The 27938-nt window shown below is 38.7% G+C and overlaps 4 protein-coding genes across 4 annotated transcripts; 3 read left to right on the top strand and 1 right to left on the bottom strand.

Moving 5' to 3' along the window:
* The first annotated feature begins 3112 nt into the window (after nt 1-3112).
* LOC109238718 (uncharacterized mitochondrial protein AtMg00810-like) lies at nt 3113-3642 on the top strand. The gene is made up of 2 exons (XM_019405194.1): nt 3113-3282; nt 3339-3642. Exons 1-2 carry the CDS (start codon nt 3113-3115, stop codon nt 3640-3642), a joined length of 474 nt encoding a protein of 157 aa, XP_019260739.1.
* Nucleotides 3643-11712: 8070 nt separating this feature from the next.
* LOC109238733 (kinesin-like protein KIN-13B) lies at nt 11713-17703 on the top strand. Its single transcript, XM_019405207.1, has 12 exons — nt 11713-12268; nt 12396-12614; nt 13163-13357; nt 13585-13686; nt 14026-14103; nt 14195-14276; nt 15253-15412; nt 15483-15785; nt 15887-16105; nt 16194-16545; nt 16625-16690; nt 17021-17703. Exons 1-12 carry the CDS (start codon nt 12110-12112, stop codon nt 17195-17197), a joined length of 2112 nt encoding a protein of 703 aa, XP_019260752.1. The 5' UTR covers nt 11713-12109; the 3' UTR covers nt 17198-17703.
* A 1097-nt stretch (nt 17704-18800) lies between these two features.
* Nucleotides 18801-21364, top strand: LOC109238731 (putative Peroxidase 48). Its single transcript, XM_019405205.1, has 4 exons — nt 18801-19267; nt 20023-20211; nt 20305-20470; nt 20577-21364. The coding sequence occupies exons 1-4, from the start codon at nt 18887-18889 to the stop codon at nt 21086-21088; spliced, it is 1248 nt and encodes a 415-aa protein (XP_019260750.1). The 5' UTR covers nt 18801-18886; the 3' UTR covers nt 21089-21364.
* Nucleotides 21365-21400: 36 nt separating this feature from the next.
* On the bottom strand, nt 21401-22747 carry LOC109238732. Its single transcript, XM_019405206.1, has 2 exons — nt 22371-22747; nt 21401-22261 (listed from the first exon to the last, which is right to left on the bottom strand). The coding sequence occupies exon 2, from the start codon at nt 22246-22248 to the stop codon at nt 21577-21579; it is 672 nt and encodes a 223-aa protein (XP_019260751.1). The 5' UTR covers nt 22249-22261; nt 22371-22747; the 3' UTR covers nt 21401-21576.
* Between the last annotated feature and the right edge of the window lie 5191 nt (nt 22748-27938).

Below are 27938 nucleotides of genomic sequence, written 5' to 3'. Positions count from 1 at the left end.
CATGAGGACATGTCTTCCTTTTAAGTGTGGGGTAGGGGATACTTCGGTGTATGTGTATATATGTAAGAACTTGATTGTTTTATGTTTTCTTTTATTTTGTGGCTTTGAGTAGCAGCCGAATTAGGTAAGTCGACTTGTCCCGACGATGGATCTCATTCGGCGGGGTTCTTAAGGGTCTAAGTCGACGTAAAAAAAAACTAAAAGAAAAAACCAGAAATATGTTGGACTCTTCCTGATGACTGATCTTCTAGACATTTTTCTTGAGGGAAGTAAGTCTAAAGAAAATACCAAAAAGATTTTCTATTTTAGGTAGTGTAGTAACTCCCCTTTGGATTTTCTTTGGGCCGCGGTTCTTTTCCAAGGGTTTTGCTTGAACCGGGTGTAGTTAGTTTTTGTTTATTTTGTTTCTAGTTTTTCTTTGGTACTTATGGGCTATGAGTTGAGATAGGAAGAGAATCCCTTAGCGTTGTTACACCTGAACACAGTAGACACTAGAGTGTGACGCTTAGTATCAATTGTTGACTCTTGTTAGAGTGCCTTAAATTGTATGTTTGTAACTGACTTGAGTACTCAAACGAGAGTGTTTTGGTAAGCCAATCTGGAGTGAGTCATGTGCCATGTGTGTGTGAGTCGTATTGTATTCTATGCTCTGCATTTGATGCCTAGAACTTGCCCTGTGTGTTTGCAAAGCGAAATAATAGCTTTATTCAGTCTTAGAAGTGATATAGGCATTTCTTTGTTAAGCTAGATATATAAAGTAGACCCACCTAAATGCGATACATCGTAGTTAACCACGTTGAGCCTATAAGCTTGTTTCTTTGGCAACCACATTACAAACCTTACCCAATTGTTTGAACGGCCCATCTGTTTGAACCCCTTTACCTCCCATAAGCACTTGAATGGTTATGAAATATGCAAAAGTTAAAGTGTGGGGTGGTGGTTTGGTTTTTTGAGTGGAACCAATGAAATAGAGAAAAAAAGTGCAGTGTTTTGAGAAATGAAGAATAAGCGCCAATTAAAAAAAGAGAGAGAAAAGAAAATAAGTAAATGTGGTCCTTGATAAGTGGTAACTTGATACAATTTTACCTAAAGGAGTTTGGGGTATTATAAATAGAAGTGTGGTGGAATGTCTGGTCTGACATAAGTATGGTTCTGAATGCGAAAGTGATTGTATTAAAAGTGCTTAGGGAGGTTAGTCACTATATCCATATATATCCTACCCGTCTTGTAGCCTACATTACAATCAAATGAAGTCCTAATTGACCTGAGACTGAATGAGGTCGATTAGTAGAGTAGTACACTACGGGCAAGCCTATGGTGCATCTTTGTGGCATATGAATGTTCTCTATGAAAGTGAGTGAATTTTCTATATCTGAGTTCCTAATTGTTCTTAATGTTATTACTTGTGGAACTACTCTCTTGTGGAATGTGAGGGCATTTGATTCACGAAGGAAAGGTAAGTCTTGACCTATGTATAGATTAATTTGAGTAAGTATGAATATTGCACGGCACGTGAGAGTCGACTCTTTAGGCAAAGATGTTACATTACTAGATGCAACTTTGGTGATATGTTCTTGGTGTGATACGTTAGGGAAAAGCTTAGTGAAGGAACCTTTGTAGAGTATGGTGGATTGCTCGGGGACTAGCAATGATTTAAGTGTGGGGTGTTGATAATAGGCTAGATTCATGTAGTTTGGAGACTATTTATGCCCCAACTTGACTATGCTTCACTGTTCTAGGAAGGTTAAATGACGATAAAATGGCTCTAATTGTGAATTTTATGTTTTACAGGAGCAAGTCGTGCTTATGAGGACTTAGGACAGTGTTTGGAGCTAAATTAAAGCAAGGAAAGCCCCTCGGAGTTGAGTACGTATGAAAGAAGAAAGAAAAGAAGAGATAAATACCTGATCCACTCTAGCGTGGGTCAAGCGCGGCCTTAGTGCGGCCACGCTAGAGCAGAAGAAACGGGACAGTGTAGAAGGCCATTTGCGCGGCCACTAGCGTGGTTCGAGCGCGGCCGCGCTAGTCACTCCGAAACGCGGAAATTTCAGGGGTAAACTTGGAAGTTTGGGGGCAATTCCACTTAACCTATAAGAGGTCCGGCTCGCCCAAAAAGGGGATATCAAGGTTTTTATAGTTTTGTTGAAGGCAAGAAGAGGCAAGAGGCAAGGGGGATAATTCGACATCGAGTGTTGACCTTTCTTCCTTTTGTTTTTATCATTCATGATGAATTTTGCTGTTGTTATTATGAACAAAATTATGAGTAGCTAATTATTTAGTCTAAGGTTTTGATGGAACCTGTTGAGGGATGAACTTCTTGTTGTGTTAATATAGTTTGCCCAGTTTAATCTCTATTTGTTCAACTACGTTCTTGTTGTAGTTAATTGATATGATCCTCAATTAGCTGTGCCTATTTAATATGTATTACTCCGGAGAGAGTGCATATTCAGGTAGTTGTTGAACAACACCACTCCCAAAGTATATGAGGAATCAATAATCGAGGGTTTAAAAGTGGGATTAGGGATAACGAAACCTTGGGTGTGATCTAAGTGAGCTGTAATAAAAGCCAGCTAGCGTAACTCGAGAGAGTGCGTCTAGAAAATTGTCGTAATTACTCGGGAGAGATTTGCGGTAGTAAGAGTGCTCATGATCGATAGAGATGATTAGGCAAATCTATACGAAACATAACAGGAAGGGATTCCATCAATAGGGGAAATCACAACCTTAGATCCTTCTCTTATTTGTTTACAACTCAGTCATAGTTAGCTTTTAGTTTACTTAATTTTATTCAGTTATAGTTAGTAGAAATATCACTAAGTGTTATTCATAATATCTGGGAAGTTGATTACGGAGAATTCAGTGAGTCTGACAAAAGTAATTGGTAGGTTAATTCCCTGTAGGATTCGACTCTGGGCTAAATACTCGAAATATATTTGCAACGACCGCTTTGTCCTTTTTATAAGGCATAGTTGGGCGTGATTAGGCGCCATCACGATTTCCGGAGGTGTGAAAATCCGGGTCATGACAGCAGGGTAATTTCAAAATCAAAGACTTGGGGGAATTGAAGTTCTTCCTTGGGATTGAGATAGCAAAGTCCAAAGAAGGAATACTGATGAATCAAAGGAAGCTTGCAATGGAGTTAATTGCTGAACTTCGATTATCATGTTCAAAACCAGTGACCACACCAATGGAATGCAAACAGAGATTCACCACTGTGGAGTACGATCAACATATGAACTGGAAAGAAGATGAGAAGCTGGAAGACTCGGGACCATATAAGAGGTTAGTTGGGAAGGTACTATATCTCACCATGACTAGACCAGATATATGCTATGCAGTTCAAGTACTAAGTCAGTTCATGCATGGTCCAAAGAATCTCACATGGAAGCTGCAGTCAGGGTTGTTAGATATATTAAAAATGCTCCAAGACTGGGGTTTCTAATGAGCTCTAAACAGTCCACAAAGCTCACAGCCTTTTGTGATGCTGATTGGGCATCATGCCTAGTTTCCAGAAGGTCAGTAAAAGGATATGTGATGAAATTGGGAGATTCATTAGTGTCATGGAAATCCAAGAAGCAATGCACAATCTCGAGGAGCTCAACAGAGGCAGAATACAGGATCATGGCAGCAGGAGTTGCATAAATGTTATGGTTGACAGGACTTTGTAAAGAGTTGGGTGCAGAAGTTGAATTGCTAGTGGAGCTCCACTGTGACAGCAAAGCAGCAATTCAAATTGCTGCAAATCCCATATTTCATGAGCGTACAAAGCACATAGAGATAGACCTACACTTCATCGGAGAAAGGATTCAACAAGGGATAATTAGAACCAAGTATGTGATGTCTAAGGATCAAGAAGCAGATCTGTTCAGAAAGGCACTGGGGAGATCAGAACATGAGTACTTGATGAGCAAGCTAATAGTGCTCAATCGATTTGCACCACCTAGCTTAAGGGGGAGTATTGAAGAAAGAAGCAGCAACCCGTGACTATCACGTGAGCCAGTGGGTTAGTTAGGAAGTTAGTTATAACTAATTATGGGATTGGTTGTTAGTGAATTAGCAAAAGCAGTAAGATTGATTAGTCAGCTGTTAGTCATAGTGTATATATACTATATAGATGTCATTGTATTCAGTTAGATCAGAGAGAATAATTTTTAGCTCATTTTGCTCTCCAATGGAGCCTTTGTTCTAGAACCTTCTGGTTCATTTCTCTTCTCTCTTTTCAATCGAGCTAATATCCGATCTTCATCAGTATTCAACTCAGAAAATGACATGGACTTCGTTGTGATTAGCATATTACCATATGATCTTTTCTGAGGCGAGTCTTATAATTTTGACTCGTCAATTCAGTAGCCTAAAATTCGTATTTAAAAGTATTCGGATGAATTTTTAGTGGGCGTTTGGACATGAGAATTGTAAAATTCCAAAAAAGCGAAAAAAAAATTCAAGTTAAAATGATATTTGAACATTAGAGTTGTGTTTGGATATGAATATAATTTTAGGTTGTTTTTGAAGTTTTGTGAGTGATCTAAGTGAAAATTTTGAAAAACAACTTTTCAGAGTTTTTCAAATCTTTGAAAAATTTCAAAATTCATCTTCAAGTAAAAATTGGAAATTTTATGGCCAAACACTAATTTTGAAAAAAAAGTAAAAAAATTTCGGAAAAAAGTGAATATTTTTTATGTACAAACGGACTCTTAATTTTATATACGGTAGAAATCGGGGCTACTCGATTCGCCCTTTGGTCGAGATAGGAATGTCGCGTCAAAGAGCTGGGGCGTAGAGTCTGGAATTGAAGCCTCTTTTTGGACCGAGGTCGACATCAATCGAGGCCAGAAAGAGATAGACTCCGAGTAACAGCGGTATAGCTTGATAACTTAAAAGGCGAGATATCCGCGATTAGTCGAGGGCCGTGGCGTGAATCAAGGAACGGATCAATCTACGACGGTTAATCAGATGTTAATACGGTTTCCTACTATAATTAGGAGTGTACCTTATTTAGAACCCCTCTATTATACAAAGAGGGATCCCATTCATTTGTAATCATCATTATTCACTGAGAAGAATATATACATTCATTACTTTCTTGCTATTTTTGCTTACTGCTCATCAGAGTTGCTTTATCATTTGCTATTTATTATCACACCTCGAGGCTATCACAAGTCGAGGTCGAAATTTGGCTAAGCGTACTGGTTTGATCTAATTTACTCTCTAATTTATCTATTTAATTCCTTGTTTATCAATTGGTATTGGATTGAATCACATATCCTTAAAGTCACAATATAAGTTTAATTGTTACTCGAATTTGAGGGTAAACAGTTTGGCGGCCATCGTGGGGCTAAGAATAATAGTGATTATTCAATACTGATTTCGATAACACACACTACTTTACGCTTGTTCTTGTCAAGTATTTTTGTTTTCAGGATAAAATATGTCAAACTCACAAACAACACCCACATGTGGTAATAATGACCTCGGATTCCACGGAGAAAATGACAATGTAATCGCTCCAGGGGTCGAGGTGACACAGGCTGATCTCGAGGGCAACCCAGTCGACGTAGCTCACACATTCCTCTAAATGCGAACCTTTGCGCGGACCCCGAAGGGAGTATACGTAAAGAAGGCTGATCTGGTGGTCGAGGTTCACAGGGCGGAGGAGATGGAGGAATCAGTCTCCAAATGATATTCGAGATGCTACAGGCTCAACATGCCGCCATTGCGCAGCTACAAAATCAGCATCGAACACCGAGCGGGGTTGAACTAGAGGCCGCCCGCCGGACCGAGCCAGTGCTAGAAAGGTCGAATACCAATGAATCGGGGACTAACCCTACAATAATGAAGATGCTCGAGGAGCTCACCAGACGAATTGAATCGGGAGAGAAGAAGATTGAGGAAAATGACAAAAGGGTAGAAGCGCACAACTCCCGAGTTGATCAAATTTCGGGGGCACCACCGATATTGGAAGAACTAGATCCTAAAAAGTTCGTGCAAAGGCCCTTCCCCCTGGTGCGGCTCCGAAGCCAATCCCCAAGAAGTTCCGTATGCCCGAGATTCCCAAGTATAACGGGACGATCGATCCGAATGAACACGTCACCTCGTATATATGCGTCATCAAAGGAAATGACTTGGAGATGACGAAATTGAATCCGTACTACTGAAGAAGTTCGAGGAGAATCTATCGAAGGGTGCCTTAATATGGTATCATAACTTACCCCCTAATTTTATTGATTTGTTTGCTATGCTTTCAGATTCTTTTGTAAAGTCATACGCCGAAGCCATTAAAATTATAACGAGGAAGTCGGACCTTTTCAAGGCAAGGCAGAAAGATAACGAGATGCTCAGGGAATTCGTATCTCGGTTCCAAGCGGAGAGAATGGATTTTCCTCCGGTCACCGATGACTGGCTGTTCAAGCTTTCACTCAAGGTCTCAACACTCGGAGTTCCATAGCTTCACAATAGTTGAAGCAAAGTTTAATCGAGTACCCGGTTGTCACTTGGGCTGACATACATAATCGATATCAGTCGAAGATCAGGGTCGAGGATGACCAACTGGGACTCCTTCGGGGCCCGTTTATCCTAGCAGGCACATGGATAGGATCAAAAGGGACATCGATCGAGAGCCAAGGTCGAATAGAGATCGTATCAACCGTACAACGGAGACCATAGAGGCAGTGAGTCTGAGCAAGCTTTGCACGAAATGAGAGGAGAAATGGTCGAGGTCAAAATTCACGGGTGCTTGATGCCGTCACGTTAAATATCCAAAATTCGAATAAAGGTACGACCCCATCCTTTCTATTTTTTTCGACTAACACTTGCAGACTATCGGCAAGGATCGACACGAGGCGTTGCACTCTTTTTTCCTTTAACCGGTTTTTGTCCCAAGTGGGTTTTTCCGGCAAGGTTTTTAATGAGGCAACCATTGTTCGTGCTAACCTAGAGCAATTCAGCAGTATCTGAGGTTCCATATAATAAGCCTCGAGTACTGGGGGGCATTACCCCCGAATGTCTACTTTATTGCAAGGAAATTACTTCATGACAGCGGGGTCTCGATAGGAAAATGTTGTGAGGGTCAAACGGCCGGATGAACCGTGTCCATATAGGTTACTCGAGCCCTAACATCAAACATGCGCGCATGTATAATCATCTATTGAGAGAAGTATTTTTCCTTTCCGATATCTCATGCCTTTAGAGAAATTTCCTATTTCATACTCTTGATCTGTTGTGTAAACAGGCTTAAGGGCCGATCATGATGGAAGTTCAAACAACTAACCCCATGCTTGAGGACTGCCGTCCGAAAAACCAACAAAATCTAACTACTAAAATTTCGAGACCATAAGACCTTAAAGGCAACCCTCAATTTTACAGGCCACGACCACCCCACTCGGGGACTGACACTCCAGACAAGCTCGAAGTAAAGCAGAAATAAACCCAAAGGGCAAGTTCCGAACTAAAGAGGCTACGGCCAAATTAACGTGAATCGGAGATGTCCGAAATCCGTAACAAATACAAAGGCCTAAGGGTTATTTCTACTTCGAGTTCGAGCAAGTCCTCACTCGACTATAAAGCTCAAAGGCTATCTTAACCCAAGTTCGAGCAAACTCTCACTCACGGACTATCTATAAAGCCTAAGGGCTAACTCTATTTTTGAGTTCGAGCAAAACGTCACTCGACTATAAAGCCTAAGGGCTAACTCTATTTTGAGTTCGAGCAAAACCTCACTCGACTATAAAGCCTAAGGGCTAACTCTATTTCGAGTTCGAGCAAATCCTCACTCGACTATAAATCCCAAGGGCTATCTTAACCCAAGTTCGATCAAACTCTCACTTGGGGACTATCTATAAAGCCTAAGGGCTAACTCTATTTCGAGTTCGAGCAAATCCTCTCTCGACTATAAAGCCCAACGGCTATCTTAACCCAAATTCGAGCAAACTCTCACTCGGGGACTATATATCTATAAAGCCTAAGGGTAACTCTATTTCGAGTTTGAGCAAAACCTCACTCAACTATAAAGCCTAAGGTCTAACTATATTTAGAGTTCGAGCAAAACCTCACTCGACTATAAAACCTAAGGGCTAACTCTATTTCGAGTTCGAGCAAATCCTCACTCGACTATAAAGCCCAAGGGCTATCTTAACCCAAGTTCGAGAAAACTCTCATTCGGGGACTATATATCTATAAAGCCTAAGGGTAACTCTATTTCGAGTTTGAGAAAAACCTCACTCGACTATAAAGCCTAAGGGCTAACTCTATTTAGAGTTCGAGCAAAACCTCACTCGACTATAAAACCTAAGGGCTAAATCTATTTCGAGTTCGAGTAAATCCTCACTCGACTATAAAGCCCAAGGGCTATCTTAACCCAAGTTCGAGCAAACTCTCACTCGAGGACTATCTATAAAGCCTAAGGCTTAACTCTATTTCGAGTTCGAGCAAATCTTCACTCGACTATAAAGCCTAAGGGCTATCTTAACCCAATTTCGAGCAAACTCTCACTTGGGGACTATCTATAAAGCCTGAGGCCTAACTCTATTTCGAGTTCGAGCAAAACCTCTCTCGACTATAAAGCCTAAGGGCTAGCTATATTTAGAGTTCGAGCAAATCCTCACTCGACTATAAAGACTAAGGGATAACTCTACTTCAAGTTCGAGCAAATCCTCACTCGATCATAAAGCCTAAGGGCTATTTTCATTTCGAGTTCGAGCAAGTACTCACTCAACTACTAAGCCCAAGGGCTATCCGAGGACTATCTTTCGAGCTAGAGCTGTCAAAACCGGCTAGCCCAGCCCAACCCAGCCCAAGACTCGCGGGCTTTTAAATTTGGTGGGCTAGGGCGGGCGGCCCTTCAATTTTTTTAGAAAAAAATATTTCTCCAAATCTTTAGATATTTTTTCGTGATATAATCTCTTGATCATATGAATGACTTCTGTTTATTTAGAATGTACAAGAATCTTGATATTAGACAAGGAATCTCGTAATTGAAATGCAAATTCTCTATATATCTAGCTCTTCTTTTTTTAACGTTACATGAATATTTTTTAGTACTTTTCTTTCACTTTCCTTAAGTTCAGGAATTGCTTCAATAAGTTTATATGTTAAGGTTTTTTAATTTAGGTTTAATATTATTTGTCGATTTCATCATTATAGTCCATGAAATTTTTAAAATTCATGATATTTGCTAGTATTGTCAATTTTTTTTGGGTATTAAAACTTGACCTTTTTCTATACTGAAGAGCAATTTAATAGTTAATAATATATTAAAGTAACCAAACTGATCATTGGCCACTTAAAATAATATTTTCTTTTGAAAAAAATATTATTGGCCACTTAAAACTTTCCTAGTTCGTTGTTAATTAAGCAAAAGAAAACATTTCTTGTCATACTACATGCTCAAAAATATAAATTCTAGTTGATATGGAAGGGTAAATGAGCAATCTAAGGTTGAAAAATGGGGATTATAGTTAATATTTTTTTTTAGTTTTTACTTTTTTTAAATATTTAAATTTGAATATAATTAACTTTTGGCCAATGGGCCGGCCCAGGCCCAGCCTCGGGTTAACTTGGGCTGGGCTTATAAGCCTCAGTTTTAAATGGGCTAAAAAAAATCCCAACCCAGCCCTACCCAAGTAGTGGGCTGGGTTAGGATGGCCTCACGAGCCAAGCCCATTTTGAGGGCTATATTTCGAGCCCAAGGGCCACCTTATCTCGAGTTCGAGCATGTACTCACTCAACCATCAAGCCCAAGGGCTACCTTACCTCAAGATCGAGCAAATCGACTATTGAGCCTAAGAGCTACTTAAACTCATGTTCAAACGGTCATTCGAGGTCCATTGATCAAAAACGTTCGAGGGCAGAACTTATTGACGGTCATTACCATCCCAAACTCTGGACCTTCAAAAGTAATTTTATGCTAAGACGCTTTGACCCGCACAAAAGGGTAACAGATTCAGAAGCCATGGAAGGAAAAAAGCTTTATATATTCATCAAGGAAAAGATTCAAAAACCTTTTTATAAGGGCTATAGGTCCCGATCAAGAATTCTTTACAGGGGGCCGATCAGCCTCAAATAAAAGCAAAAAATTACGAAAAGCACGAAGCCTAAGCAACACGATCCTCATTGGTAGAAGTGTCTACACCATCAGAATCTTCTCCACCACCAGACTTGCTAGAGTTCTCGGAGTCTTCCTAGGGAAAGGCCAGCTTCCGAGCTTTTGTTTCCTCTGTCGCTTACGTCACAGTGATGATGTCATGGCAAATCGGGGTAAAGATTGAAGACTCAATTTGTTTCTTGTCGTTATACTCCAAAAAATGAGGGGACTATCTATATACGGTAGAAATTGGGCCTACCCGTTTTCGCTCTTTGGTCGAGATAGGAATGCCGCGCCAAAGAGCTTGGACGTTTGAGTCCGGAATCGAAGCTTCTTTTTGGACCGAGGTCGACATCAATCGCGGCCAGAAAGAGACAGACTCCGAGTGACACCGGTATAGCTTGATAACGGAAAAGGCGAGATATCCGCGATTGGTCGAGGATCGTGGCGTGAATCTCGGAACGGATCAATCTACGTCGGTTAATCAGATGTTAATATGGTTTTCTACTATAATTAGGAGTGTACCTTATTTAGGACCCCTCTGTTATATAAAGAGGGATCCCATTCATTTGTAATCATCGTTATTCACTCAGAAAAATATATACATTCATTACTTTCTTGCTATTTTTGCTTACTGTTCATCAGAGTTGCTTTATCATTTGCTATTCTTATTATCACAACTCGAGGCTATCACAAGTCGAGGTCGAAATTTGGCGAAGCGTACTGGTTTGATCTAATTTACTCTCTCATTTATCTATTTAATTCCTTATTTATCAATTGGCATTGGATTGAATCACATATCCTTAAAACCATAATATAAGTTTAATAGTTATTAGAATTTGAGGGTAAACAAATTTCGTGGATAAAATTTAGCTCACTAAATTAACGATGACAATCTTAAATAGGTGTCTAAAATACCCTTCTTGTAAGTAGTAGTATAGCATGAAAACGCCACTAATCCATCTTCTATTAAAAGTGCAGCTAACCGGTCCATTCACTCAAAAGTTGGACACAGTCACCGGCCAAGCCTTTCTTGCATTTAATTAATGGTATTCGCATTTCGCACGTCCATTTATTTAAAATGCACCGTCGATCGTTTACATGTGTCGGAATCTAATCACCACCCCGAACATGCACGAAATTTTGAATACAAGTCAAAGGCGGGTCGAGAGTTGGTCAAATATTAACCCATAATTAATTAAATCCATATAAAACAAATAATATAAACAAAACTCTCTGACCAATTAATGCATAAAACGACGGAACCCCACCATGTGAGCAGGTTGTGGGTGTTGCTATGATGCTATCCTCAAAATTCAAAAAAAACAGTGGGCCCCACTAAGCGGCTCATGCACCGGCACCAACCAACCCAAACCCGAGACGCTCTCGCACGTGCCTCTCCCTCTTCACACGTGCCAACTTCACTCTTCAAAATTCAAAATCTTCTTTTGAGCGTCTCTAGACTCTAATTAATCGTGTCCCTTTTGGTTGGTAAATGTGACACTTTTCTTTTAATTATTTTAAAAAAACATTATACAACAATTTAATTTTAATTTTTATAAAAACGTTATGGTATATATTTCATCACAAGTTTAAAAAAAAAAAAAAATTTTATATTCAATCAAATATGTTTACATGAAAATGGGAGGAAATATTTAACATCCTGCTCTTCCCCCTGCCCTTTGTCCCAGTGAAAAATTGAAAATGTATTCAGATTTACTTGTACTTTTGTGAAAAGATTTGAACAGTGAAATGAATCCGAACCGTTGAACTTTCATTTCATCTTCTAACTTTAAACCCTCTCTTTAATCAGCCCTCTTATTTGTCTGATACCACTCAGACACACATTCTATTCTTAAATCCGAAACTAATCCGTTTATCACATCATTGATTTCTATAAAAAAAAGAAGAGAAAAGATCGAGGCTTTCTGCTGATTGATATTTTCTGGAGGTGTGAAGAAAAAGAGAGCGGCTTTGTGATTGAGTTACGATTTCTGTTCGATAATCGGTAAATAGAGAGTGAAAACAAAAATGAATGCAGTAGGACGGCAAAGATCTGGAACGTCAACGGCGCACCACCAGCGCCAATACTCCGATAACTTCCTGGAAAACTCATCCAATGGTAGATGGCTTCAATCAGCTGGTCTTCAACATCTTCAAACTTCAAATAACTCTATTCCTCCTCCACAGGTTTCCGATACTTCCGACATTTTTTATTTTTCCTATTTTTTTCTGTTTTTCAAGCTCACTGTTGCCCTAGGCTCATAGATCTGATAATCCATTGTTTTTCTTCATTTGATTTTGTTATCGGTTATAGGATTATGGATACTATGGTGGAGCTCAAGGCTCGAGAATGTACAGAGGTGCACAGAGGACTTACAGCGGAGGAAGCGATCTCTTTGCGGAGCCTTTAACGCCGCCGGGTAATCCTCGACAGTCAAGCCAGCGAAGGAACGGCGATGAAGAAATATCTCCCAATGAGTTCAGTCCTGGACTCTTAGATCTACACTCATTGGATACTGAGCTTCTACCTGAGGTTTGGCTTACAGATTCTGCATTCGTATTTTAAGGGGATTGGATGAACTAATTTTTCTAATAATGCTATTGGATATCGCCATTGTTATGTCACTGCAAGATGTGCAATTATTTTGCTGCTTTAGTAAGTTTCATATGATATGCGTTTGATTTGAGCTTCTCATTTTACAGTGTCACAAAATTCTTGTTCACTTTTATTAAGTTTTACATGATTAGAGGTTCTTATTTTACAACGCCAGCGATGTTGTTGCCATTTTTGCCTGTTGATTTTTGGTTACTACAGTGGCAATTGAGCGTTAGAAACTCCAAGTTGACACACTTTGGCTCTTTGAGCTACATTTTATTTCATTTTGGTCAAACCCTAAACCACATATATATGGATTTCAGCAGTTTGATGTATGTCAAAAACGTATGTCATTTTGGTCCTTGTTCCTGCCATTAGATCAGTTGCATAATGTCAGACTAGTTTTGATTGAAATTTGTAGTTTTAACTTTGTATTTCCTTTAGTTTGGATTTCAAGTTCTCATATGTTGACTTCCCATATATAGATGCCTGTTGCTGGCTTGTATGATGCCCCTTCCATGCATCATTTTGCTCGAGCAAAAAGCTTTGATGACTCGGAGCAATTCCTTGCAAACAACAAGCAAACTGGTCGAGTTCGGGGCTTACCAGAGAGTAATGTTTCTAAGAGTTTTGCTGTTGATAAAGAGAAGGCCAGCAATGTTGCAAAGATCAAAGTGGTGGTATGTTTTACTCAACTCCGTTACTTCTGGTTCTGGAGTCTAAACATTTTATTCTCAGTTTAGAGAGTGCAGAATACTTATTTTCTTAATGAATACAGCATATACACAATCCTTATTATGTAGTTTCATTATCTTTTCTTTGGCACAGGAGTCAACCTTGTACTACACATGAAAGAAGTCGTTAGTGCTTGTTCTTGTTGTTGTTTCTAATGATTATCTACTTCCAGGTGCGTAAGCGACCACTAAACAAAAAGGAATTGGCAAAGACTGAGGAAGACATTGTTGAAACACGTTTCAACTCTCTAGTAGTCCATGAAACTAAACTCAAGGTTTGTGGAAATGCAAATGATTTATCCTGTACTAGCAGTTAAAAATGTCTATCCCTTCACCTACAGTCTGGTGACAAGAACGAATACTTTCGTAACCAGCAATCTGAAAATCACTATTATCAAACCGTTAGCCATGGTTGCCGGATGGAATTCATTTTTCTTGAATGCCAAAAACTTATGCAGTAAGATTAAGAATGTTGAGATCTGATTGTTTGCCATGATGATTGTTCCCTTTGTGTTTTGTAAATCTCCCTCCTATGTCATGTTGCTTCACTTTGCCCAAATTTTCCCTAAAACCCTTTTATGAATTAAGAGTTCTTACATCTGACTCATGTACAGGTTGATTTGACTCAGTATGTTGAGAAGCATGAGTTTGTCTTTGATGCTGTGCTAAATGAGGAGGTTTCAAATGATGAGGTGATTATATTATACAGGATTCTATATCAGACCCAAACTCTTAAGTGCATTCAGATCCTTGTTAACTTTGGTCTGCCACATGTCTCCTTAGGTATACCATGAAACAGTAGAGCCCATTGTCCCGATAATTTTCCAACGCACAAAAGCTACTTGCTTTGCATATGGGCAAACAGGTAAGCAACCTGCACTTGATCCGTAGTTTTCATCATCTTTCACCGTTATTACTCTTGGCACAAGTATTGTTGATATCATCTAGTTCCTTTTCCTGTTGATTGTCCTAACTGTGAAAAATAGTTGTTTGAATGAATTTGGATCTTGTAACAATTTGCTCAATTATCAGTGGTTTCCAATCTCTAGATGCGCTTTTCATGCGGGGTGAGTTTCTTATGAACACTTTCGATAATGTTGACCCTCTGTACTGATTGATGCTAGTGATAATATTTTACACCTGTAATCATTTGTGGCTTTTCTTTGTTATTTTGATGATCAAACTCCTTTATCAATTAGTTGAAAATCACATGATTAAATGTGAGTTTAACATGGACACTTTCGTTTAGGTATAACATAAATGTGAGTTTAACATGATTAGAGGCTTCAAACCTCACAGCCCTGCAGAATGTGCAAAATCTAACTTAGAAATGAGAAAGGGCCATCCTACATGCAATGGTAGATGCTAATTCTCCAGGGATCTAGGTCATAGCTAGTCTTCTAGTGTGTTTCATTCATACAAATTCAGACTTTTCTTCAGAACCATAAGAAAATATTAATCATCTGATGATGCAATTGCTGATAATAATAGCCTAAAGTTTTCAAATGTCTGCTTGCATTAGCTTCAAAATTTGTCTTCCAGTCATTTGACATGAATTTCAGTATGGTTAGTGGCTGGCTGTTTTGGGTCATGTAAGCTATATCAGTTCACTATCTCAAGTGCAAGGTATAAGAAACAACCGATGCCTAGTCAATTTTTATTTTGTCATGTGCAGATTTTGCAGCCTCTTCTAGAGGTCTTTGAGTGTGCTTCCAAGTTTTTTTTTTCATAATAAATCTGGTGTCAACTTTCTGCATTTATCGTACAAAGAAGCTTGGTTTTCTTGCCATTTTCTAAACACGAACTTCTCCTAAATTTCTTTTCATCTTTGGCTTATTTAGGAAGTGGCAAGACATATACCATGAAACCACTACCTCTGAGGGCATCTAGGGATCTTTTGAGGCTCATTCATCATACTTACCGGAACCAGGGCTTTCAATTGTTTTTCAGCTTTTTTGAGATATATGGTGGAAAGCTCTTTGATCTCCTTAATGATCGGAAGTAAGTGAATCTTCCAACATTTAAGTGTTGTAGCTTTGGACTGAGGATAACTGAAACAAATTCTGTGCAGGAAACTTTGCATGAGAGAGGATGGTAAACAGCAAGTTTGTATAGTTGGATTGCAAGAATACAGAGTCTCAGATGTGGAGATGATTAAGGAGCTCATTGACAGAGGAAATGCAACTAGAAGTACTGGCACCACTGGTGCCAATGAGGAATCTTCCAGGTCACATGCTATTCTCCAGCTTTCTGTTAAGAGGTCAGCTGATGGCAGTGAATCGAAACCTCCTCGTGTTATTGGAAAGCTCTCCTTCATAGACCTTGCAGGAAGTGAACGTGGTGCAGACACTACTGATAATGATAAGCAAACCAGGTGTGTATCTACTAAATTCCTGCCTCTTTTTTGTCGTTTAAGAAAATTTTGCTGTTAAATTCTTTTCGTTCTACCCTATTAACTTGTCCTCTGTTATGCAGAATCGAAGGAGCAGAGATTAATAAAAGTTTGCTGGCACTGAAGGAATGCATTAGAGCGCTGGACAATGATCAAAACCACATTCCTTTTAGAGGCAGTAAATTAACTGAAGTGCTGAGGGACTCTTTTGTTGGAAATAGTCGTACTGTTATGATATCTTGCATTTCCCCTAATGCAGGATCTTGTGAGCATACTTTAAATACATTAAGATATGCCGACAGGTAATTATTTGTTGAATTAGATATTTCTCCCAGCTACTACTTTCTGCATTCATATAGTCTTACCTTTGCAATTTGCTTTAAATTTCAGGGTGAAGAGTCTCTCAAAAGGGAACAACTCAAAGAAGGACGTCTCATCCTCAACACTGAATCTGAAGGAGTCAACAAATTTATCTTTTTCTGCAGTTGTACCTTCTACATCAACATTTGAAGATGATACAGGTGATTCATGGCCTGAACAAACTGATAAAGATGAATATGATGAAGATTTCTATGAACAAGAGAAGTCTATGTGGAAGAAGAATGAGAAGCTCGACAGTTACAGCATCTCCAATTCAGAAGATAAAATGAAGAGAACAAATGTTCAGACAAAGTGGAAGGAGCCACCTAGAACAGAGGCAAAGTATTCAAACTCGGACGATGATCTGAATGCTCTCTTAAAGGTGGATCTATTTTGTGGAAATTTGAGAACTTTCACTTAGCCTGAATGGGCCTCTGATTGCTTGATGTTTAATTTTTCAGGAAGAGGAAGATCTTGTGAATGCCCATCGGAAACAAGTGGAGGAAACAATGGACATTGTTAAAGAGGTATGTGATGAACGTAAATTTGGTGGCTTCTTGCATACGTGTTGAAGGGGTGTTTTTTGGTAATATCAATAGCTTTAGGTCTTCACTATGGGAGTTGAAGTGGATGTATATTCTGATGGTTTCATGGTGATGATACTGATTAAACCTGAAGTCCGTAGTTGGAAAAGTGTTTCTATAATTACTTTATGTCAATCTTGGAGTCCCATAAGGGTGCTGGCAAGTACCTTTTTCCGTGGTTGTGTGTTTGCTTGTCACCTTGTAGACGAGATAATTTTGCTTGGTAGCTGGTTATTCGTGGGGATTGAGAATTCTGTGGTTTCACAATTTCAGGAGATGAATCTATTAGTTGAGGCAGATCTACCAGGGAACCAGCTGGATGATTATATTTCTCGATTAAATGCAATCCTTTCCCAAAAGGCTGCTGGCATCCTGCAGTTGCAGAACCAGTTAGCTCATTTTCAAAAACGTCTTAAGGAGCACAATGTTCTTGTATCTTCTGGCCACTGAAAGCTCTAATTCAGTATGCATAGAAAGTTCAGATGCTATGCATATTTGCTTTGGACTGAGGTGCTGTTGTGGATCCATTAATGTGTTCAGTAATATGCACCCTTAGGTGTTAATGTGGAAAGCAGGTGGCTTGCAGAAGTTTGGAGTAGCAACATTCACATGATGATTTTCTTCAGAAGAGTTTTTGTAGCCTTCTGTTAATCTTGTCATTGTTTATTCATTTTCCATTTGAAAAGAAATATGCAATAGATGCTTTTGCAAGGCTATAAGGCTTTGTGTTGTAAGATTATTGATTGTTGATTGATCTGCTGAGCCGAAGAGGCATTTGCTATGTTTTGGGGGCTGAATTTGTTTAATCTGGTCCCGCCTACAAAGCCTATCATAGACGATTGGTGAAGGCTCTGGCCAACTCTGGTGTAATTGATTGCAAGGAGTTATACAACAGCTAATATTAGTTCATTTTGGCTGAGTTCCATAAGCCAGATGGGCACTTGGAATCTACTCAATTACTTGAGAATTGTGACTTTTGTATGTTGCTATTTAACGTGGAGCTTCCGAACTTAAGCCAAATCGCCGGTATTCCAATTATTCAACATTGTCATAAGTCCCAACTAGACCACTTAGACTTACAGTCTAATGGAACTATTTGGTCTCGTACACGATAGATGTGAGTTCAAATTTCACTGTTTCTCACTTAACTCTTTTGCTGATCTCATAATGTAACAGAAAATGTTAAAAACGTCATGCTTATATAAACCCTTTTCCCACCACCTATGGATTTGGGTTTCAGAATAACAAATAAATGAGGAAGATAATTATCAATTCCATTGTCGAGTTCAATAAGAGGACGAGAAAATGATAATGAAAATCAGTTAGATCATTAAGCTAGCGTTTGGCCATAGACTACCAAATTTGTTTTGAAAAATCTAATTTGGGTGAAGTTTGGTTTGAAGATGAAATTGTGTTTGGACATACGTTTTCAAAATATATTTCCCAATTTTATTTTGGAAAAACATGTATATAATTCCCAAGTTTTGGGATTTTGGCCCAAAATCAGCAATTGGAGTGATTTTGGGATTTGGGATTTTAAGTTTATGGCCAAACATGAGTTTTGAAAATAAATCCCAAATTTATTTTGGCAAAACTCATGGCCAAAAGGGTCCTAAGTAAATATAAGCTCCTATTCCCGAAAAGTCCCCCAACCCACCCACCCACCTACCTACACACACGAAAAAAATTAGAGTTATGGTTAATGAATTTATTACTGTAATTTAGACAGTGAGAATGGAACTTTTTGATATATTTACATACTTAGAGACTGTAGAAACCAGTACTTTCAATCACAATTTCATTGTTAAAGTATTCTGGCAAATTGTAATGAAAATCTGATTGGCTCCCTAAATAACACTCCTACTTGGTACTAATTTCATTCTTTTCGAGACCGAAGGTATTAGCCACCTCCTCAGGTGAAGTACCGTGATGGCAGAAATGTAAATAGAGGAAAGATAAAGGGCATTCTTATTAAGGCAGTGAGAGTTAGTTACGGTACGCAGCTGCTCAGCTTCACTGACAAGTAACAAACTACATTTCTATTACCAATTATTCCCGCTCTTCGTTTCATGCTCAAAACCGCCTCCTCCTTCTTCTTCTCAAAGCTATCAAAAAATCCTCTGCAAGTTTCATTTTGCCATGGATTTTACACGGAAATTGAGCTTTCTAGTGTTTCTCTTGTGTATTCTCATCTCTTTGCAGAACCAAGATGACATTGATACCAATAACAAGTTTTCTTCTCATGATGACAAGTATTGCTCCTTATCTGATGATGAATCTCAGTATATCTTCGATATTAACTCGTTTCCGCCTCTTCCTATGTTTGCTACTACTTCTCCTGTGGAGAGGAAGCTCCAGCAACAAACAGGGGTTCGGGAATCCCTGAAATACGATTACTACCATCAAACTTGTCCTCAAGCTGAGCGAATCATCCGATCAAGTGTTCGAGATCTTTTCAAAAAGCGACCACAGATTGCTCCTGCTTTATTGAGACTTGCTTTCCACGACTGCTTTGTTGAGGTCATTTTCCTTCAGTTTCCTAGAACTATTTGTATAATACTATCTTGTTCTGCTTGTGTTGGTATACATCAGTGCATTTTTTCGTTTTTGATTAATTATGCTATTTCAACTTAACGGCGTTTGAAGTATTTTGATTGTTGAGGTCAATTTCCTAAACTACTTCTCTTCTATAATCTCTTGTTTCTGCTTTTTTTATTACGTCAGTGCATTTTTTCATTTTTTGTTATGCAATTTAATTTAACTTAAAGTTAGGGTTAATGGTCAATGGCGAAGCGTGAGTTTGAAGTATTTTTAATTAGTTCCTGTAATTCTGTTTGATTTTTATCGAGGAAGTTTATTAAATTGAGCTTTGATAATTCTCTTATTATGATTTGGAATGCTTTCCGAGTTCCGATCAATGATAAAACAGAGGCGTTATGAGAGGTTTCTACCTTCTTTTTTTTGTGTGATGTGACTCAATTCTTTGGTTTTGTGGTTAACGTGACATACTAATTCTGCGCAACTAATTTTTAAGTTCTCAGCGTGAACTCTTCTTCTCGCATGCTTATTTGTTACTGATTGTGCTTACAAATGAGCTCTTTATCGTGAGAAATCAATTTGTTTTCTCTTTTCCAACTCAAATAGTATAGTGAATTCTCAAGGGTGAAGCATGAACTTGGAGGATGTTATCTTGGGAAAAATTCTTATTGTGCTTGTGAAGTCAAACTCGGTTGTGGTGACTCGTTGTTTTCTAATCAATCAATGTGAAATAACAGGGGTGTGATGCGTCAGTTTTACTGGACCCTGCTGAAGGATTTCATAGCGAGAAAGAATCTCCTCCCAACGAATCATTGAAGGGCTTCGACGTAATAGATATCATTAAATCAGAGCTTGAAGAAACTTGTCCAGGAGTTGTTTCTTGCGCTGATACTGTTGTTTTGGCTGCTAGAGAAAGTGTTATTTTGGTAATCGCTCTATCTTTCTTTTTTTTCCTTTTTTTTTTTTGTGAGTGTGTGTGTAACACAACTCACAAATGAAGAAACTTCCATTAATTTCAGACTGGTGGCCCTTTCTACCCGCTGAAAACAGGAAGGAGAGACAGTGTGGCTTCCTTCGGAGAAATTGCAACTTTTGAGCTTCCTAGTCCTCAGGATGATCTTTCCAAGATGATTGAGTCATTCTCTTCCAAAGGTTTCGACGAAAGGGAGGCAGTAAGCCTCTTAGGTATTGTTTTTTTACTACTAGTAGGAATCTTAAGTTCTGTGTACTTACACACAGATGAAATCTGGTGTTTATTTAGGTAGTGTTTGATTAGAGTTATTTGCAACAGGTGCTCACAGCACTGGAGTGATCCACTGCAAATTCTTCATCAACAGGCTCTACAACTTCAGCGGGACTAATAGCTCCGACCCTACTATGAACTCGGAGTTTGTCAGTCTCTTGAGGTCCAAATGCAACACAAATCAAGCCTCTTTGATGTCGCCCGCATCAAAAGCACAATCGCCATCCCAACTAGTTTCATCATCGCCTTCACCATCATCTATTATCGATGAATTAGCATCTGCACTGGTTGAGGAACCAGCAATGAAGATGGACTATGAAGGACCAGGAGCAAATTTTGGTACACTATATTACCGCAGTCTTCTACAAGGCAGGGGAATACTCTATGTGGATCAGCAGCTGACCGCAGGGGAAGAAACTAAAACTTGGGTCCAAGCTTATGCCTCAGATGTGTCTTTGTTCCACAAAGATTTCGGGCTGGTAATGATGAAGCTTTCCAACTTGGGAGTCCTCACTGCACCAATGGGACAGGTGCGCAAAGATTGCCGGAAAGTTTCCTGAAAAAGATCAATGGTTTGATCACTTGTTTAGCCTATTGCAATTTTGGTTTTTGGTCCCTCTATCATTGAACTGCCTCTTCTCAGTTCCACTTACTCGTTTCTTGAAATTTCTGTCATATCATAGTGCATAGTAGTTGTAAGTGTACTGGTTTTGTTTGTACGAATTGGACGGGCTTACAAGACACAAATCTGTCAGTATTAGCTTGGTCACTTCTCTTAATGGCATATTCGAGATCTCATTATGGTCAATCAGTAGGTCAGATTGTCTCTTAAGAAAGCACATTCCAGTAAAAATGTCTATTGACCAGAGTTATACTTTGAATACTGTATCATATTACACCAACAAAATAGTAAAGAAACACACATTCCTGGATCTTTTAATTGATATGAAGTGAATAACAATTAGCAAACAGGAAGACAAGTAAACGATAGGAAATTGCATCACCACTCACAATCTCAGAGGCACACACAAAGGTATACTTGTTTGTTTTAGAGCTTGAGAGGACCAAGTCTTCGCATTGAATTGTTGAGACTGCCTGATGGTTTTGGAATTGAGAACTCGGTGTACATGTCCAAGAAAAATCTGTCAACAATGTCAACGTAAACTGGGCTGTTTAGCAAAGAGTAGTAGTGGAGCACTTCTTCTATATCTAGCTCATGATCCACGTCTTCCCTATCCATCATTTCTAATTCCTCCATCTTCTGCAGCATCCTAAGACTCCCTTTACTTGTGCTTCGTGTCAAGATCTCTCTCCCTTTCTTCTCCTCTTCCTTTCTCTTTTCTCTTTCTATGTCTTTCATACCAAACCGCACTGCAATTTTCCTCTGGCTTTCGCTACGTTCTCCTTCAGTAATCCCTTGAGATTTCTTTGTACTTTTGCCCGCATTCTTTCTATCAAGAATGTCATTATGATCAAGCCTATGCCTTTGTTGATAGTAGTTCCGGTATAAATCATCCAACTGTGGAATGCTAGACTTTGAGATTCGTTTGCTACCGGAGAAAAATGGATTGAAGTGACGAGCAGCTTTAGGTAGCTTGTGGTGACCTCCAAAGAGAAAAGACTTCAGATTACGGGGAGTTTTGTGGAGGAAATTCTTGGTCTTCTGAATGGTTTTCTTAAGCAGCATTTGTGGCTCTATCTTATTGTACAACTCTTCCATCTGATTTTTCTATCTGCGCAGCAAGAGATACTGCAACTTGTTTGGCTTCTTTGAAGAAGTTAAACTATAACGTAGTTTGTATTTGTAACACGTACAATGAAATATATAGGGGACAGACAGACCTGATTTGTTCCTTGTTAGCTGAAGACAAAAGGCTAAATGGCTATGAAACACATAGAGACATTCCTCACTTTTTTCGTTTGACTTCCATGGCCCATGCTTTAGTTGTTTTTTTAGATATGTTTTTCTGTTTCTATTATCTTGATTATTCTGACCCTATCCTCTGCACAGAAAATTTGCAAGGAGGAGGGGAGGTAGAATGAGGAGAAAAGCTGAAAGCTTATTTTCAAGGAGGTAGAATGAGAAGGTTTTCTGGAATTAGAATTGCTTGTTCTATCCACCCATAAGAGGGAAGGAATTTAAGCTTAGGCTGAATTCCTAGGGACAGAAGTTAGGTTCAGTTTCATTAAAAACTTGAACTGCATTCTGAGGAATAATTAAATAGCGGAATTAGGGAATGAAATGAACATTATTCGACTGTCTGCTCCGAAAAGACTCATTATAAATAAAAGGTTGAACAGTGAGTTGGGTGAATGTGCTTGATGTGATTAATACATGAGTATAACTAAACACTACACCTAAACTTTTTGTGACGTTTCCGACCAGTGGGACCTCAAGTAATAATGAGGGAGGCCAAAATTAACCTCTAATGTAGCAGATTTGGTACTCTTTATAGGGAAGAGCTGTTTTGGACCCCAATCTTTAAAAGATTGGTGCACTGTTGGTTGAAGAGGATAAGGGGCAAACAGCTGAGATGATTGAAATGGGCGAGGAGATGATGCTCAATCTCAATGGTTCAGTCCCTTTCCTACAGTTAACACTTCAACATGCTACCACTAGTATTGTCGATTTCAGTAATAAATTCCTATAATCTGCTCTTACTTTATACATTAAACAGAAACATCTCAATAAGCAGTTTTAATGGGCGTTTGGACATAAGAATCATAAAATTTCAAAAAAAAAAGTGAAAAAAAAGTTTCAAATGAAAATGCTATTTGAAAATTAGAGTTTGTTTGGACATGAGTATAATTTTGGGTTGTTTTTTAAGTTTTGTGAGTGATCTAAATTTTGAAAAACAGCTTTTTGGAGTTTTTCAAATTTTTGAAAAATTCCAAAATGCAAGTGAAAATTAAAATTTTTACGAACAAACACTGATTTCGAAGAAAAGAAATTTTTTTCTTATGTCCAAACGGGCTCTTAGATCAGACCAAAGCCTAGCAGATGCAAACTCACGATATGTAGCTAGGCTTAATGACATCTCTATCCGTACTACACCTAACAAGATGAATCACAAAGTCGACGGCATGTACTATAGCGCAACTGACTAAAAAAGGCAATAAACAGCAGGAGATATTAATGCATAGATACTAGGGGCAATTTTTTTCAGAAATTTTAGAAGACCATTAATAGAAGTTTAGGTCGTTTTTGTTGGGCACATGCCCATGTTGTCCAGCCAAAGGTCCAATGGCCTAATCCTATTCTCTTTTGGTTTCCATTCTTATTCGTAATTGGATTCGATTTTTGTTCCTATTTAGAGTTGGTTTTGGCTTTAAGGGAAAGCACCACTCATGATCTATAAATAGGACAACCTTGAAGAATTATTCTATGCTCATTGATACAAGTCTTTGAAAGACTTAAGAACATAAGAGTGGTTTTTGAGGGAGCTTTCATCAAGAGAGAAGAAAAAAGAAAAGTATTTATTTTGCTGTAGATTTTTATTCCGACCAGCCAAATTCAGATCACGTTTTCCGATTTGTTAACCATTGGATCGGGCTGAAATTTTAACTGAGTGTTCATAACATCTTAATCTTGGATTTGAACGGTGGAGATCGGATTTGGAGGCTCTTAGCATCTGATTTCGAGCCTCAAACAGCAGCTTCATTTTTGTGAATTCTCCTCTTTCTTCAATTGATTTGTTGTTGCTCTTGTTACTATTGTTGCTCCGTGTTTGGAACTTGTTGTGTAGCCAATTTGAAGAACTTTTGTAACCCTCTTATTGTTATAGTGGAGCTTTTTGGATCTTTGTGATCTCGTGGTTTTTACCTTCGATCTGAAGGGTTTTCCACGTTAAAATTTGGTGTTCTTTACTTTCTTTATTTCCGGGTTTGCCTCTTTCTCGACATAACAGTGGTATCAGAGCCTTGGTTATTTATCCGGGTTGTTACGGAATGGAGGCGAAATGAGCAAGATGGTATGTTTAAATGGGAGAAATTATAATGTTTGGAGAAGCAAGATGAAAGACTTGTTGTTCGTGAAGAAGATGCATCTACCCGTTTTTCCAACTCATAAACCCAGAGTATATCCGATGAAGACTGGGATTTCGAGCACCAACAAGTATGTGGATATATACGACAATGGGTTGAAGACAATGTTCGCGATCATATTGTGAACGAGATACATGCGAGATCATTGTGGGAAAAGCTAGAGACTCTTTATGCTTCAAAAATCGGGAACAACAAAATGTTCCTGCTAAAGCAATTGATGACCTTCAATACAAGAAATTCAGCCCTATCCTTGATCACATAAATGATTTTCAGGGCGTCCTTGATCAACTGTCTGAAATGGGAGTTAATTTGATGATGAGATACAAGGACTTTGGCTTCATAATACTTTACCAGACTCTTGGTAAACTCTTCGTGTTTCTTTGACAAATTCAGCTCCCGGAGGTAAGGTGACCATGGAATATGCCAAGAGTGGTGTATTGAACGAGGAAGTAAGGAGAAAATCTCAGGGTTCGTCCTCACAAGCAGATATCTTGGTTATAGAAGACAGGGGAAGAGATAGAACAAGAGGCTCAAGAAATAGAGGTAAAAGTTGAAGTAAGTCAAGGTCCAAATACCATAATATTACATGCAACCAATGTGGCAAGAAAGGACATATCAAAAGATTTTGCTGCAAGCTGTTGCAAGACATTAGAGAAGGAAAGAAAGTTGAAAATAATGAGAACAATGTTGCTGCTAGTTCGAGATGACCTTCTTTTTGCTTATGATGAAAACTTCATCAATTTGGTATCCCATGAGACGAGATAGATAGTAGATTCTGGAGCTACCTCACATGTCACACCAAGAAAAGATTTTTTCTCATCTTATACTCCTGTTGATTCTGGAATGTTAAAGATGGGCAATGCCAGTGAAGTTAAGGTGTTTGGTGTTGGCGCAGTTTGTTTGAAAACTAATAATGATTCAACGTTAGTTCTTTAAGATGTCAAGCATGCTCCAGACTTTCCTTTCAATTTGATCTCCGCGGGAAGATTAAACAATGAAGATTACAATAATGCCCTCTTTAACGGCCAATGGAAGCTCACTAAGGGCTCGTTAGTAGTGGCTCGATGAGTCAAGTCTGGTCATTTATATGTGACACGTGGCTCTACTCTTAATGACTCAATAAATCTGGTGGAAAGTGATACTTTATCGGAATTGTGGCACAGAAGATTGAGCCATATGAGCGAGAGGGAGATTACTTGTTTGGCTAAGAAAAGTTTGCTTTGTGGAGTGAAACAAGCAAAGCTAAAAAGGTGTATCCATTGTTTAGTTGGCAAACAGAAAAGGGTTTCCTTTCATAGCCATCCTCCCTCAAGAAAGCCCGATTTATTGGAGCTAGTACACTTTGATTTATGTGGTCCTTTTAAAGTAAAGTCAAAAGGTGGTGCACTTTACTTTGTGACCTTCATTGATGATCATTCTCGTAAGCTCTGGGTGTATCCTTTAAAATCTAAAGATCAAGCACTTGGTGTGTTTAAGGAATTTCAGGCCTTAGCTGAGAGACAAATGGGGAAGAAATTAAAATGTACTCGCACTGACAATGGTGGTGAATATTGTGGTCCCTTTGATAACTATTGCAAGGAACAAGGAATTCGTCATCAGAAAACTCCGCCCAAGACGCCTAAATTGAATGGTTTGGCAGAGAGGATGAATAGAACTCTAGTTGAGAGAGTCAGATGCTTATTTCAGAGGCTAAACTTCCAAATACATTTTGGGCGGAAGCACTTAACACTGTTGCCTATGTTATCAATTTGTCTCCTGCTGTTGCTTTGGATGGTGATGTCCCAGACAGAGTTTGGTTTGCCAAAGATGTTTCTTATGATCACCTGAGAGTTTTTGGGTGTAAAGCTTGTGTGCATGTTCCTAAAGATGAGAGATCGAAACTGGATGTCAAAACCAAGCAGTGCATCTTTATCGGTTATGGTCAAGATGAGTTTGGATATCGTTTTTATGATCCAGGTGACAATAAACTTATTAGAAGTCGTGATGCAATATTCTTTGAAGACCAAAATATTGAAGATATTGACAAAGCTGAGAAGATAGATTCTCAGAGTAATAGAGCTTAGTTGATATTGATCTAGTTTCAATTGCTAAGGCACCTATTGCACATGAAGAAACTCAAGACAATGATGGAGATAGTGATCAAGATCAAAATGATATCATGGAGTAGATGTTATGGATGCTTCAGTTGATGAAGTTGTGGTTGATCAGCAACCAATTCCTGCACAGGTAACTACTTCGAATGCTCCTGAAACCTCTCTTAGAAGATCTACAAGGGAGAAGCAAAAATCCATGCGCTATCCTCCTGATGAGTATGTACTTTTGACTGACATGGGAGAACCTGAGAATTATGATGAAGCCATGCAAGATACTCACAAAGACCAGTTGATCGAAGCCATGGAAGATGAGATGAAGTCACTCCATGAGAATGGCACATATGAGTTTAGTGAAATTGCCGAAAGGTAAGAGAGCTTTATCTAACAAATGGATATTCAGTATAAAGCAAGATAACCATATCTCTGCGCCTAGATACAAGGCGAGGTTAGTTGTTAAAGATTTTGGCCAGAAGAAGGGAGTGGACTTTGATGAAATTTTCTCCCCTGTTGTGAAGATGTCTTCTATTCGTGTGGTTCTAGGCTTAGCTGCAAGTCTAGATTTAGAGGTTGAGCGGATGGATGTCAAGACTGCTTTTCTTCATGGTGATTAAGATGAGGAGATTTATATGGAGCAACCTAAGGGTTTTGTAACTAAGGGAAAACAAAATTATGTCTGCAAATTGAAAAAGAGCCTGTATGGATTGAAACAAGCTCCAAGGCAATGGTATTTGCAGTTTGAATCTGTCATAGAAGAACAAGGGTACAAGAAAACTTCTTCAGACCACTGTGTATTCTTCCAGAAGTTCTCCGATGATGATTTTATTATTTTATTGCTTTATGTGGATGACATGCTTATTGTTGGCAAGAATAAAGGCAGAATAGTTAAAGACCCCCTTGAACTTGTCGTTTTTTGGCGAGTTTACACCTTAACTATTCGACGTCCTAAGTACCCCTTCAACTTGGTGTTTTGAAAGTTATTAACTCCTTAGCTTGTTGGACCTTAGCATTGTCCATCCACGCGCAGTCCATATGAAATTTTCATCTGATGTGGCTGTAAACAGTGGCAAAATAAATTATTTTTTATTTAATTAAAAATTTAAAACCATGATAAAAGATGAGGGCTTTTACACCATTTCAATGGCAATACATCTGAAATCCGACGGAGAATTCGGTGGAAGAATCAAATGTCATTTCAATTGCACTCAATCTAGTGGAAGAATCGGTGAAAAATCGAATATAACACAAATAAGTTTTAAATATAACTCCGGCGGAA

This window comes from Nicotiana attenuata, unplaced genomic scaffold (assembly GCF_001879085.1).
Source record: "Nicotiana attenuata strain UT unplaced genomic scaffold, NIATTr2, whole genome shotgun sequence".
In the NCBI taxonomy this organism is placed as follows: Eukaryota; Viridiplantae; Streptophyta; class Magnoliopsida; order Solanales; family Solanaceae; genus Nicotiana; species Nicotiana attenuata.
Note: the sequence above shows the minus strand (reverse complement) of the source record. Positions and strands in the feature narration are given on the sequence as shown.